The following is a 13,316-nucleotide window of genomic DNA, read 5'->3' as shown; positions in this document are numbered from 1 at the left end:
GATCATTTAAGGAGCTCATTGTTAACTGCACGAGATAATTGGTCTGAAATGGGCAATAGGTAAAGAAATGAGATTTAGGGGCCGGCGAGGTGGCGCTAGAGGTAAGGTGTCTGCCTTGCAAGCGCTAGCCAAGGAAGGACCTCGGTTCGATCCCCCGGCGTTTCATATGGTTCCCCACAAGCCAGGGGCAATTTCTGAGCGCTTAGCCAGGAGTAACCTCTGAGCATCAAACGGGTGTGGCCCGAAAAACCAAAAAAAAAAGAGAGATTTAAGAATTCCACTTCAGGATCTAGAGCAATAGCAGTAGGTAGTTGCATGTAACTGACTAGGTTTTATCTCTGGCATTTCATGTGGTCCACAAACCTGCCAAGAGTAACCTCTGAGCACTGACAGGTGAGAGCCAAACCTCCCACCCCCCCAGTTTTTTTCACCTGCTGGCAGATTAGATTTGAGAGTGAATTAATTAGCAAAGGGTTTTTTGGGCCACACCTGGCAGTACCCGGGGCTTACTCCTGAATCTGCACTCAAGGATTACTCCTTGCAGGATTTGGGGAAGTCAAGTAATGAATCCAGGTCAGTCAGGTATAAGGCAAGCTCCCTTCCCACTGTCCTCAGAATAGAAGCTAAAATAAGCTGTGATTCCATAAGTTTACTTGACAGTCAAGTAGGAGAAAAGGCTGTTTGGGAGAAGAGTGTCCTTTACTCCTGTTTCTTGATTAATTATGTTCCTTGATTAAGATGTTATTGGTATATTAACTTCGTCAGTAGATAATTAGAATGTAGTCGATTATTTGAGGCTTCTTGGTAAGGAGTATAGGGGAATTAAACATGGCATATTTTTATTTTCTCCTGGAATGATCACTTCTTGCTTTGCTGGGATAAAGGGGCATGACATACCAGAGATCAAACCCAGGGTGTCATATATAGCATGTGCTCTACCACAGTCACATCCCTTACATCAGATAGGATATACTTCTAATTCCTGTGTCATTAATAATTCAATGGCACTTAATAAGGAGAATCATAAATTCCTATATCTACCAAGAGGCTACTCTGAAGTTTAGGGTTTCATCAACGTCCCACTGTTGGACCCTTGTGCCATTAACAGTGTTGAAACAAAGAGATCATTCAGCTTGCAAAACATGCTTCACAATGGGAATCTGAGTTTGATAGGCCCTTACCTAGCAACAGACAAGACCAAATGAAGTGTTCAGTGAACTATTTCCATCATGCTCTTCTTTCATGAAAGTAAATTAACAAAAATACACTCTCATCTTAGGCTGGAGAATTAGTATAGTGGGTAATAAGACTCTTGTCTTGGACACATTTAACTTCAATTCAATACCCTTCACCCCTTATGGTCCCTGAGCACTGCCTGGTTTGGCTCAAAAAAAAAAAAAACAAGGACCAGAGGGCCCGGAGAGATAGCACAGAGGCGTTTGCATTGCAAGCAGCCGATCCAGGACCAAAGGTGGTTGGTTCGAATCCCTGTGTCCCATATGGTCCCCTGTGCCTGCCAGGAGCTATTTCTGAGCAGACAGCCAGGAGTAACCCCTGAGCACCGCCGGGTGTGGCCCAAAAACCAAAAAAAAAAAAAAAACAAGGACCAGAGCAATAGCATAGTGGGTAGGGTGTTTGCTTTGTACACAGCTGACCTGGGTTCATTCCCAATATCCCATATGATTCCTCGAGCCTCCCAGAAGTGATTTCTGACGTAGAACCAGGTGTAACCCTGAGCACCACAAGGTGAAGCCCAAAAACTTAGGGGGGAGGGAGAAGATGAAAGAAAAAACACCCAATCTCTTACAAGCATCTTGTTTTATTATGTCCCACTATTGAGGTTGCATAATTTTTTCAATAAGGAAAGATTAGTTAATTGCTAGCATGTTGAAAGAAAGGAATTCACATGTGCTGTTCATGGTTGAGTGATAAGTTGATTAGTGCATATTCTTTGCACAGTTCCTGTGAAAAGATTGAACAAGTAAGTTGGCAAGATGATTGTCATTTATAAGCAAAGAAATTTTATCAAAACAGCAAATTAGAACTCATTTATCGCACTATACATTATTATAATAGAATATATTATTCTATGCATTATCACTATGTTAATTAAAAGATAAATGATGTGTACTTATAGTAAAAGACAAAAGAGAAATTGATTTTTATAGATTTAACCAGTGGAGTAGTATTTATTAGGTTCAAGGTCTAGGGGGTTAACAGTTGGTGGAGGGGGGAATAACCACATTTTTTGTTGTTCTTCCCTTAAGTATTTTTGTGTCTGTTTTTTGGTTTTTGGGTCACACCCGGCATTGCTCAGGGGTTACTCCTGGCTCAATGCTCAGAAATCGCTCCTGGCCGGCCGGGGGGATCATATGGGATACCTGGATTCTAACCAATGACCTTCTGCATGAAAGGCAAACATCTTACCTCCATTCTATCTCTCCGGTCCCCTGTCCCCCCCCCCCTTTTTTTTTTGGTTTTTGGGGCCACACCTTGTAGCATTCAGAGAGTACTCCTGGCCTGGGGGACCATATGGGATCAAACCCATGTCCATCCTGGGTCAGCCGTATGCAAGGCAAATGCCCTACCGCTGTGCCACCACTCTGATCTATTTTCCCCATTTTCATGTTTCTATGCAAAAAGGAACAATGCCACATGATACTACTGGTGCATATGGGGTACAAATAACAAGCTCAACAATTCATATAACTTGGTTCTAATCTGAACTCAGATCCCAAGAGAAACTTACCTACTAGAATTCCCTCCTAAGCAGATCCAAAAAAGAGATAGGGAAAGCTACCTCCACATAAAGAAATATACACAAAAAATTATAATTATTAAGAAAATACATCTAAAGTAATGTAAGTATGTGTTTTTTAATTAGGAACAATTCATCAGTATTTGGAGGCCCTGGGTCCACTCCCAGTGGTTGGAGTATATGTTCTAGGGAGGATTTGCTAGACACGTAATCTAACACATTCTCTCCCTGGCCCTAGGGAAGGATGTCCTGTAGAATGCCTCCCTTGCTTAAAGCCACCTAGCTTCAATCCCTAGCACCAAATTACAGTCCTCCAAGCACACACCAAGGGAAAACCCTGAGTACAGAGCTAGGAGTAAAAAGCCCTGAGTACTTGTGGGTGTGACCACTTGTAGTTGGGCTCTTTAGAGATAGTACAGGATTGAAAGCACTTGCCTTGTATTTGGCAGAACTGAGTTTAATCCCCAGCACCATAAGGTCCCTAAGTACTGCTGGGTATGTCCAAATCCTCTCTCCTCCAAGCACCACCTCAATTCCACAAGCAATTGAGTTTGTGAGTTGGTCATTTAACTCAGTCGTATAGCACATGCCTTACTTGTGTGAGGCCCTGGATTTGATCCTAGTCTCTTAAAGAAAAAAATGTAAATGAGTTTTTCAGAATTTGGATAGCAAAGTATTAGCAGAGCTTTAAGTTCTTAACTTAGTAGGAGTTGCAGTAGAAGCTAAGTGATAGTATTATTGGTTATAATTTGTGAACTAACCCTAGCAAACATTTAATATCTCTCTCTCTCACTCTCTCCTCCCCCCTCTACCATATGGGATGGCAGGATTCAAACCACCGTCCTTCTGCATACAAGACAAACAACCTACCTCGGTGCTATCTCTCCAGCCCCTAAAATTTCATTTTTTTGTTTTTGTTTTTGTTTTCAGAAAAAGAAAATTATGATTTATTAAAATTTGCAAATCCACAAATATGATAATCAGGTAGACATAGTTGAGGAGAGAACCAGTAATCTGCACATTATCTGCAGAATGGCCTTGAATACAATAGAAAGACAAATAGATGGGAGAGTTAGAAGCAGCTATAAAAGGTAAGAGTGAGGGCCCGGAGAGATAGCACAGCTGTGTTTGCCTTGCAAGCAGCCGATTCAGAACCAAAGGTGGTTGGTTCGAATCCCGGTGTCCCATATGGTCCCCCGTGCCTGCCAGGAGCTATTTCTGAGCAGACAGCCAGGAGTAACCCCTGAGCATCGCCGGGTGTGGCCCAAAAACCAAAAACCAAAAAAAAAAAAAAGGTAAGAGTGAGGAGGCACAGCATACACATACTTGAAATGGGCTAGCTTGACAGAAAATGACAGAGAAGTATTTGAAAATACAATGACCAAAACATTTAAAAATCTTTTTTTTTTTTTTTTTTTTTTTTTTTGTTTTTTGGGCCACACCCTGTGACGCTCAGGGGTTACTCCTGGCTATGCGCTCAGAAGTTGCTCCTGGCTTCTTGGGGGACCATATGGGACGCCGGGGGATCGAACCGCGGTCCGTGCGCAGGCAAGGCAGGCACCTTAGCTCCAGCGCCACCGCCCGGCCCCACATTTAAAAATCTTAATGAAATTTTTTATTTTTGCCAGGGAGGAGGGTATACCTTAGAATACTGGGTATACTCAGAGAATCTTTCTTAAATGCACAACAAAATGGGGGGGGGGGGATACTAGGTTTGTTTATATTTATCTGTTTTACTTTTGCCTTTGTGACACACCCCACTGTGCTCAGGGCTTACTTCTGACTCTGCTCAGGGTTCACTGCTGGTGAACATATAGGGTTTATATGTGGTCCTGGGTATCAAACCCAGTTAGTTCCCTCCAAGGCAACTGTTTTACTTGCTGTACTCTCTGGTTTCTATAAAAAGACTCTTAAATCACCGTTTCAGGGTGCCCAGGTACTGCAGTATTAATTCCTGGGCACAGCCCCTGGATAGTACCAAAACAAACAAAAAAATCTTTTCGTTGTTCTAGTTTTTGGTCATAGTGGTGCTCAGGGCTTATTCCTGGCAACAACAACAAAAATCTTTCTATTGGGGGCCGGAGAGATAGCATGAAGGTGTAGTGCATTTGCCTTGCATGCAGGACGATGATTCAAATTCCGGCATCCCGTATGGTCTCCTGAGCCTGCCAGGAGCACAATTTCTGAGCGTAGAGCAAGGAGAAACCCCTGAGCACTGCCGGGTGTGACCCAAAAAAACAAAATAAATAAATAATAAAAATCTTTCTATTGAAATATACCGACAGGTTTTTTAAAATAATTTTTATTAAAGTATTATATATACCCAAATCACTAACCTGTTACTTAATTTATATATAACTATATAATAATATACTATATAAATAACATATAGAGTTGTCACTATTGAATATAACTGTTGAACCAGTGTCCAGTTTGAAGTCATACTACCAGTCTCAGAAACTTCCCTTACTCTCCTATTGGTTCCCAGCCCTATCTCTTGTCGTGCTGCCTTTCCCAAAGTAGCAACACTAACAGAAGTCTTCCAGAGATGAGTTCAACCGCTCCATTTGCTAGGGAATACTGTTTTGTTACTTTATTTTGAGGGTCTTTGTTGTAAATATGAAGAGATTAAAAAAAACCTATTTTTTCTTATTGATTTAAAATAATTGCTAATGACAAAAGATGAAATATCTTTATTATCTTCTAAAGTAAAAAATGCCAAGGAACTAGGAGCCAGAGAGACAATACAGGAATTCAGGCACTTAACCTTGCACACAACTAACCCTGGTTTGATCCTTGGAATCCCATATAGTCCCCTGAGCTGTGGGCACTCCACCCCAAAATAACAACAAAATTGCCAAGTACTCAGGAAATAGAATAATAAACCTAGAGCAGTTTGTGCCCAGACATTCCTGTGGTTGTTATTCCTCAATGTAGGCACAAGGGACTGACTACTATGCCTCTGTCCAGAACTGTGGCTGAGGAGTTACTTCTTGTTTGTGGTTTTTGATTTTGAAGTTAGATTTCTGATCTCAGTCACTAGATAGAATTCTGTGGTCAGAAAGATACCTCAAAGGCCTGGATCAAGGAGGTCCTCTGGCTTAATCCCTACCCTTTAGTGGTTTCCAGGCATCGAGTGTGTAGACCTGGTAGCCTCAGAACTGCTAAGAAGACCTCCCCCTCAAAAAAATAATAATAACTAGAATTCTGTGGAAGATTTATAACTTATGAGTTGAAAATAGGAGTTTCCTATGACTTAAAAATATAGGGCTGAAGCAGTGATGCACGTGGTAGGGCATTTGCCTTGCACGCTCTAGGACAGACCGTGGTTCAATCCCCCTGTGTCCCATATGGTCCCCAAGCCAGGAGCGATTTCTAAGTGCATAGCCAGGAGTAACCCCTGAGCATCACCGGGTGTGGCCCAAAAAACAAAACAAAAAAAGTGATTAGGGGCCAGAGAGAGAGCACAGCGGTAGGACATTTGCATTGCACGCAGCCGATTCAGGATGGATGATGGTTTGAATCCTAGCATCCCATATGGTCCCCCAAGCCTTCCAGGAGGAACCCCTGAGTGCTGCCACCAGGTGTGACCTCCCCTCCCTGCAAAATAAATAAGTGATTAAAGTTCTTCCGACAGGGCCAGGAAGATAATTGAAGGGCTAGACTGCTGCTTTGATGCAGGCTTCTCATCCTCGATCCCTGACACTGTGAACACCCACTGCAGGGGATCTGCTAGTGGTTCCCTAGCACTGTGCATCACTGTTTTCAGTTCCTGAACAGCTCTAGGTATAGTCCAGACACAAGAGATAACTTCCAGCCTGATTCATGGTCTTCGCTTTCTCCCTTCCTCATCAGGACCCCTGAACAGTGCCCCAGCGTTGTTTCCTTGTTGTCCGAGAGTTACAATCCTCACGTGCGGTATGGAGCTGCGATGGCCCTAGGCATCTGCTGTGCTGGTACAGGAAACAAGGTAAAACTCAGCCAGTGGATTCAGGCCTTTCCTGGCGCCAGACTGCAGAGAAGTTTATATAACAGCTGTAAAAAATACAAGTGTGGTGTGATTTGTAAGACTTAACTTGCCTCACAAAACTTCCCAGAACTTCCTTGCTTTACTATGATGGATTAGCCAGTTATTTAAGAGCAAACTACCCACATTGGGGCTGGTGAGGTGGCACTAGAGGTAAGATGTCTGCCTTGCAAGCACTAGCCAAGGAAGGACCGAGGTTCGATTTTCCGGCATCCCATATGGTCCCCCCAAGCCAGGGGCAATTTCTGAGCGCTTAGCCAGGAGTAATCCCTGAGCATCAAACAGGTGTGGCCCAAAAAAAAACAAAAACAAAAACAAAAAAAGAGCAGACTACCCACATCATATTGATGATTCTAGTGGAAACAATGCTATTGAATTTTTTGTCTGTTTTTTACTCAACTGTGATTAAAGGCTACGCCCTAATTTCACAGAAAGCCTTGATTTCTTTTAAGGAAAAAAAATAGTTTATGTGGGGTTTTGTTCATTTGTTTTTAAATTTTTGTTTTGTTTTGTTTTAGAGGGGTTTTTTTGTCTTTTTTTTTTTTTAACCACACCACGATGCTCAGGGGCTACTCCTAGCTTTGCTCAAGACACCTTCTGGCATGCTGGGGGTGGGGGGTGGTTCATGTGGGATGCCGGTGACCGAACTCAGGTCGAGCGTGTGCAAGGCAAGCGCCCTACCCGCTGTTCTATCCATCCGGCCCCTTGTTTTGGTTTTTTTGTGGGGGCCACACCCAGTGACACTCAGGGGCTACTCTTGGCTCTGTGCTCAGAAATCGCTCCTGGCAGGCTCGGGGGACCGTATGGGATGCAGGGGATAGAACCCAGGTTTGGCCCGAGTCGGCATCCTGCAAGGCAAGCGCTGTGCTATCTCTTCGCCCCTTGTATGTCTGTTTTATGAAGTAACATGAGGTCAGGTTTAGTCCAACTTCATCCAATTTGTTTTGTATTTCTACTGATAGGTGAAACCTCCCTTTTTGTTTAAGGAACTTTGTTTTGAATATGTTTTTGTTGGGGCCAGTATAGTAAGTATAGGGTGTTTGCCTTACAAAAAGCAAACAAGTAAATTATTTTTGTTTTGAGGTCATATCTGACAGTGCTTGAGAGTCTTTTCTTGTGCTTAGGGAACCATGCAGCCTCATTCAATGCAGCAGTCCAGCTGTAACAGTTGAACTGACCCCTAATTTTTTAAATATGCCTTTTGTTTGCTTGGTTTTGGTTTTGGATCCATATCCTACCATGCTCAGGACTTACTTCTGGTTTTGTGCTTATGGATCACTTGGGGAGCCATATGTGATACTGGGGATTGGACCAAGTCAGCTTCATGAAAGGCAAGCAACTTCCCTGCTGTCTTTAACCCCCATAATTAGAGGTTTAAAATCATGTGGGACTAGAGTGATAACACAGTGGGTCTGGCATTTGCTTTGCACACAGCTGACCCGGGTTTGATTCCCAGCATCTCATATGATCCCCGAAGCCTGCCAGAGTGATTTCTGAGCACAGAGCTAGAAGTAACCCCTGAGTGCCACCAGGTGTGACCCAAATCCAACAACAACAAAATAAAAGTAAATAAAATCATGGAGCCAGAGTAATAGCACAGCAATAGGGTGTTTGCCTTGCACTCAGCCAACCTGGAACGGACCTGGATTATATCCCTGGCATTCCATATGGTCCCCCAATTTTGCCAGGAGCAACAAGTAAAGTCATCCAATAGAAATTAAAATATCGGGCCGGAGAGATAGCATGGAGGGTAAGGTGTTTGCCTTTTGTGCAGGTCATCGGTTCAAATCCCGGTGTCCCATATGGTCCCCTGAGCCTGCCAGGAGCAATATTCTGAGCATAGAGCCAGGAGTAACCCCTGAGCAATGCCGGGTGTGACCCAAAAAAAAAAAAAAAAAAGAAATTAAAATATCATCCAAGAAAGATTTTAAAAATTCTCTCTCCCTCTTAGCGTTTCCTTTTTCCTCTCCCCATTATAGCCATCTGTAGGGCAAACAGCTTACTTAACCGGGTATTTAATTTTTGCTTTCTTGCTGGTGTTTTGTAGGGGTTACACCTGGCAGATATCAGGACTTAGTCCTGACTCTACTCAGGAATCACCTCGTAGGGTACTCAAATAAACCTTTGAGCATAGAATCAGATTGGACCTGTTTACATGGCAAGTGCCTGAACCCTATAGTATCCCTTATCTTGTATTTTAAGGAGATTATGTACTTCAATTTGGCATTAGACATACCTGAGCCTTCTAGTTCGTGATGTTGACCTTATTAGCTAGCCCTTCTAACTCCATATCTTTGTTTATAAAGGTTGTGTTTGTTGTTTGGATTAAAAAAGACAATGTGGGATAACAAAATATTTTCCACTATTTTTGAAAAATAATAATTACCAAACACTGTTTTCATTTCTCTTTTTGATCTTTTAACCTCAAGATGGAGCACTTCTCTTCTACAAGCTACTCTTTCACTTCCCATCAATTATATAAAATTTAGTCTCAAATTGATATGATTTTAGATGATTGGCTTAGAAGATTGGCTTAGAAGGATAATTAATTCGAAAACCCAACAATATAACTTAATTCAAAGGTCTTTGTTTTGTTTTGATTTCAGGAAGCAATTAATTTGCTAGAACCAATGACAAATGACCCTGTGAATTATGTGAGGCAAGGGGCCCTCATAGCTTCAGCTCTCATCATGATCCAGCAGACAGAAATAACTTGCCCAAAGGTAAGGAAGTAAACAGTTTTCTGGAGAGTTCATTTCCTCTCCTTCTCCCTCTCCCTCCTCCTTCCTCTCCTGCCTTTTGAAGACTTTTTTAACTTGAAATATAGGGAACACTAAACTCACAGGAAGTAAAGAGGTAAGAACATGGTAAAACTTGAAATACATAGTATTTCCTTGTATTATAATCCTTGTATTGTAACCCTGTCCTCATCCTCACACTGCAGCAACTGAAGCAGCTGAAAAGAGAAAAAAAGAGGGAGGGGGTTTTTTTTTGGGGGGGCCACATCCAGTGATGTTTGAGTGCTGCTCCTGCCAAGGTGCTAGCATGATGAGATACTGAAGATTTAATCGTGGCGCTCCTGCACATAAAGCATGTACTCCAGCCCTTTGAGCCAACCTCTGGTCCAAAAAACAATATTTTTCTATGAAAAATTATTCATTTGATTTTTTGAATGATTTTTCTGATAAGTATGCAAGCCTAGGCTGTCTAACTTTTGATTCCTCCTGCTAAGGTAATAAAGTCCTGGGGCCGGAGCAGTGGCACAAGCGGTAGGGTGTCTGCCTTGCACACACTAACCTAGGACGGAGTTCGATCATCCAGGTGTGGCCATAGAGGCCACTGCACTGCAGGGACCAGGCAGCATCTCATCCAAAGGGCCCTTGCATTGAACCACCAGGAATAGGCAGTTCATTAAGAGTGGTCACTAGAGGGCCGGAGAAATAGCACAGCGGTAGGGCATTTGCCTTGCATGCAGCCAATCCAGGAAGGATGGTGGTTTGAATCCCAGCATTCCAGATGGTCCCCCATGCCTGCCTGAAGCAATTTCTGAGTGCAGAGCCAGGAGTAACTCCTGAGCACCCCGACAGGTATGACCCAAAACAAACAAACAAATGAAGTTGCCAGTAGACAGGTGAAAAATAAACTTCAGCTCTGACTTGTAGACCCTTCTGCAGGACTGGCCTCTGCTTGTCTTTTACAGAAAAGTTTACAATAAGAGCACTCAGTCCGGAACAGGAATTATTTAGGTATTAGGGTATTTAGGTATTGGGTTCCATTGGCTTTAATCACATTTCAGATGATCCTCTTTGGCTTCTCTAATTCTTCCCTGCAGGGAATAGAGTCTCCATTTGAAGAGAGGATGGTGATTCATCCATGCACTAAAATACTCGTCAGCTATTCTACACCAGGATACAAATAGGATAGTGAAAAACACTAATGACTAGTCCTATGAGGACAGGCCCACAGAGAGTTCTCAGCCCAACAATAATCAAATGCTTTCCAAATGCAGTAAGGTACCAGGACAAGGGACCAGAGCAATAGATAACACAACAGTAGGGTGTTTGCCTTGCACGAGGCTGATCCAGAATGGACCTTGGTTCAATCCCCAGCATCCCATATGGTCTCCCAAGCCAGGAGTAACACCTGAGCATCACAGGGTGTGGCACAAAAGGCAAAAAAGTAAATAAATAAAAGAAAGATACCAGGACAAGGGATAAAAAAAATTAATCTCTCAGAAAGGGATTGTACCCCTTGAGAGAAAGCATTTAAAAAAAAAAAAGGCCAGTAAAGGGGCCAGAGTCATAGTACAGTGGGTAGGCCATTTGCCTTGCACACAGCTAATTCAGATTCAAACCCTGTCATCCCATTTGGTCCCCAACCCTGCCAAGAGTGATTTCTGAGTGCAAAGCCAGGAATAACACCTGCGTGCTGCCAAGGGTGGCCCAGAAACAAAATAAATAAATAAATAAATAAATAGCCAGTAGAGGGGCTGTAGTGATAGCACGGTGGTTAGAGCATTTGTCTTGCATGTGGCCACTAGGTTCAATCCCCAGCATTCTCTATGATCCCCTGAGCCTGCCAGAGTGATTTCTGAACTGAGCTAGGAACACCTGGCTTAAAAGCACCTGTGCACTGCCGGGAGTAACCCTAAAACCAAAAATAAATATATAAATAATTTAAAAAAAAGAATAGCCAGTAGGGTACCTAGACTTTCTGTTCCCCCTTTGGCTGCCCCCCCACTTATTTATAATATTCTAATTTTTGGTAGTGGGTATTTCTGGTGGTGCTCCACTTCCAGCCCTTTGAGCCATCTCCTTGCCCACTAAAATTATTATTTATAAAGAAAATTTATAAATAAGTTACTGATGCATTCATGATAACATGGGAGTTTAAATATTAATAAAATTTAGCATTTGTAGTTATTGCTGTTACTACTAGTATTGCTATGGAAGAGAGACCCAAGACCTCACACATGCAAAGCCTGTGTTATGCCACTTGGACCCCAACCCCAGTCCCCAAATTGATCTTTGTAAAATGCTTCCTTAATAGTAATTTAATGAGCCCATCACTTGTTTACATTGATTTTGTTGTTTTGTTTTGGGGCCATACCCAGCAGCACCAAATGGTTACTCCTGTATCTGGCTCCCGTCAGGCTCAGGAGACCATGTGGGATGCCAGGGATTGAACAATGGCCAGTCCCAGGTCTGCCCCATGCAAGGCAAACGCTACTGCTATGCTTTAGTTCCGGCACATCATTGATTTTTTCTTACTTTCCCTCTTAGTGAATGAAGTTCTACTTTGGGTACAGTTTAATATTTTTTGTTAGAATGTATATACAGCGCTTTATCAACAGTGTTTCTGTTTTTAAGCTCTAGAAATAGTTCAGAACCCTTGCACATAAAATTCCCATCCTATATAAGGTAATGTAAGTGTTCTTCTAAAAGAAGTTCAGAGTCAGAGGAATTTGACCCATTGAACCAGAGTGAGTAAAAGCATCATATCCTAAGTTGTTTTAAACTCAAAGGGGATTTTGTGATAATTTCATCATTTTGGGTTTTACAGAAAATAAAACGTAGAGAAACAGTTGATTTACGGGGGGGAGTGGTGTGTGTGTGTCACACCTGGCAACACTCATGGGTTACTCCTGACTCTCCAGACAGTTGATTTACCAGGGATTTATGTGTGTGTTGGAGGGGTGTGTGTGTGTGTGTGTGTGTGTGTGTGTGTGTGTAGAGGAGTCACACCTGGCAATGCTCAGGGGTTACTCCTGACTCTCCATTCAGCAGTCACTCTTGACAGGCTCAGGGAACCATATGAGATGCCAGGGATCAGACATGAGTTGGCCACACACAAGGAAAACACCCTACCCACTGTGCTATCACTCCAGCTCTATGTCATTTTATGTTGATAGTTTTAGTTGTTTTCACCACTGCATTCAGTTACTACCTTAAAAAATGAGAACCTTATTTAAGGGCTATTACTTTGTTAGCAGAATTTGGGGTACAGAGATAACAGTCAAGGAGACAGGTAGAATTCTGCCCTAGTATGTTTATTCCTGAAGAGATGAAAAACTTTCAGGAAAAGTAATTTAACTCAAACAGCTTTTTGATATAAAGGTATTTATTAACCAGGATTGCTTCACTTTATTACAGTGTGACTGCCCAGACCCCAGCAAATGAAGAGGTGAAGAGATTATGAAAGGATATGCAGATAAAAATCATATTAGGAAACTTATATTTGGTATTTTCTGCTTTTGGGAGATTTGAGGTGCTCCATGAATATGGGCTTCTTGAACAAACAGACTTCTTTCTGGGTGCCTACCATTTGAAAAGCACTGGTGGGAAAACAGAAGTTTAAGACATAGAAAAAGCATTAAGTAGTTCTTTATTGTCACCCAAACAATTAGAATCATACACACATAAAAAGAAAGAGATAAGAGCATAGCTTTAAAAATATTACTAGGAGCCGGAGTCGGGCATGTGCCTTGCATACAGCAGACCTGGGCTCCATCTCTGGCATCCCCGTATGATC

The 13,316-nt window shown here is 42.4% G+C and overlaps 1 protein-coding gene across 1 annotated transcript in view; it reads left to right on the top strand.

The window, feature by feature from the left end:
- Nucleotides 1-13,316, top strand: part of PSMD1 (proteasome 26S subunit, non-ATPase 1) — a 95,385-nt gene that overhangs the window by 64,033 nt on the left and 18,036 nt on the right. The window contains exons 17-18 of the mRNA XM_049769301.1: nt 6,614-6,728; nt 9,392-9,508. Of these exons, the coding sequence (XP_049625258.1) occupies nt 6,614-6,728; nt 9,392-9,508 (232 nt within the window). The remainder of the gene's footprint in view (nt 1-6,613; nt 6,729-9,391; nt 9,509-13,316) is intronic.

The sequence above is a fragment of the Suncus etruscus genome, chromosome 2, assembly GCF_024139225.1.
Source record: "Suncus etruscus isolate mSunEtr1 chromosome 2, mSunEtr1.pri.cur, whole genome shotgun sequence".
Taxonomy (NCBI): Eukaryota; Metazoa; Chordata; class Mammalia; order Eulipotyphla; family Soricidae; genus Suncus; species Suncus etruscus.
This window is presented reverse-complemented; position numbering and strand designations above follow the sequence as displayed.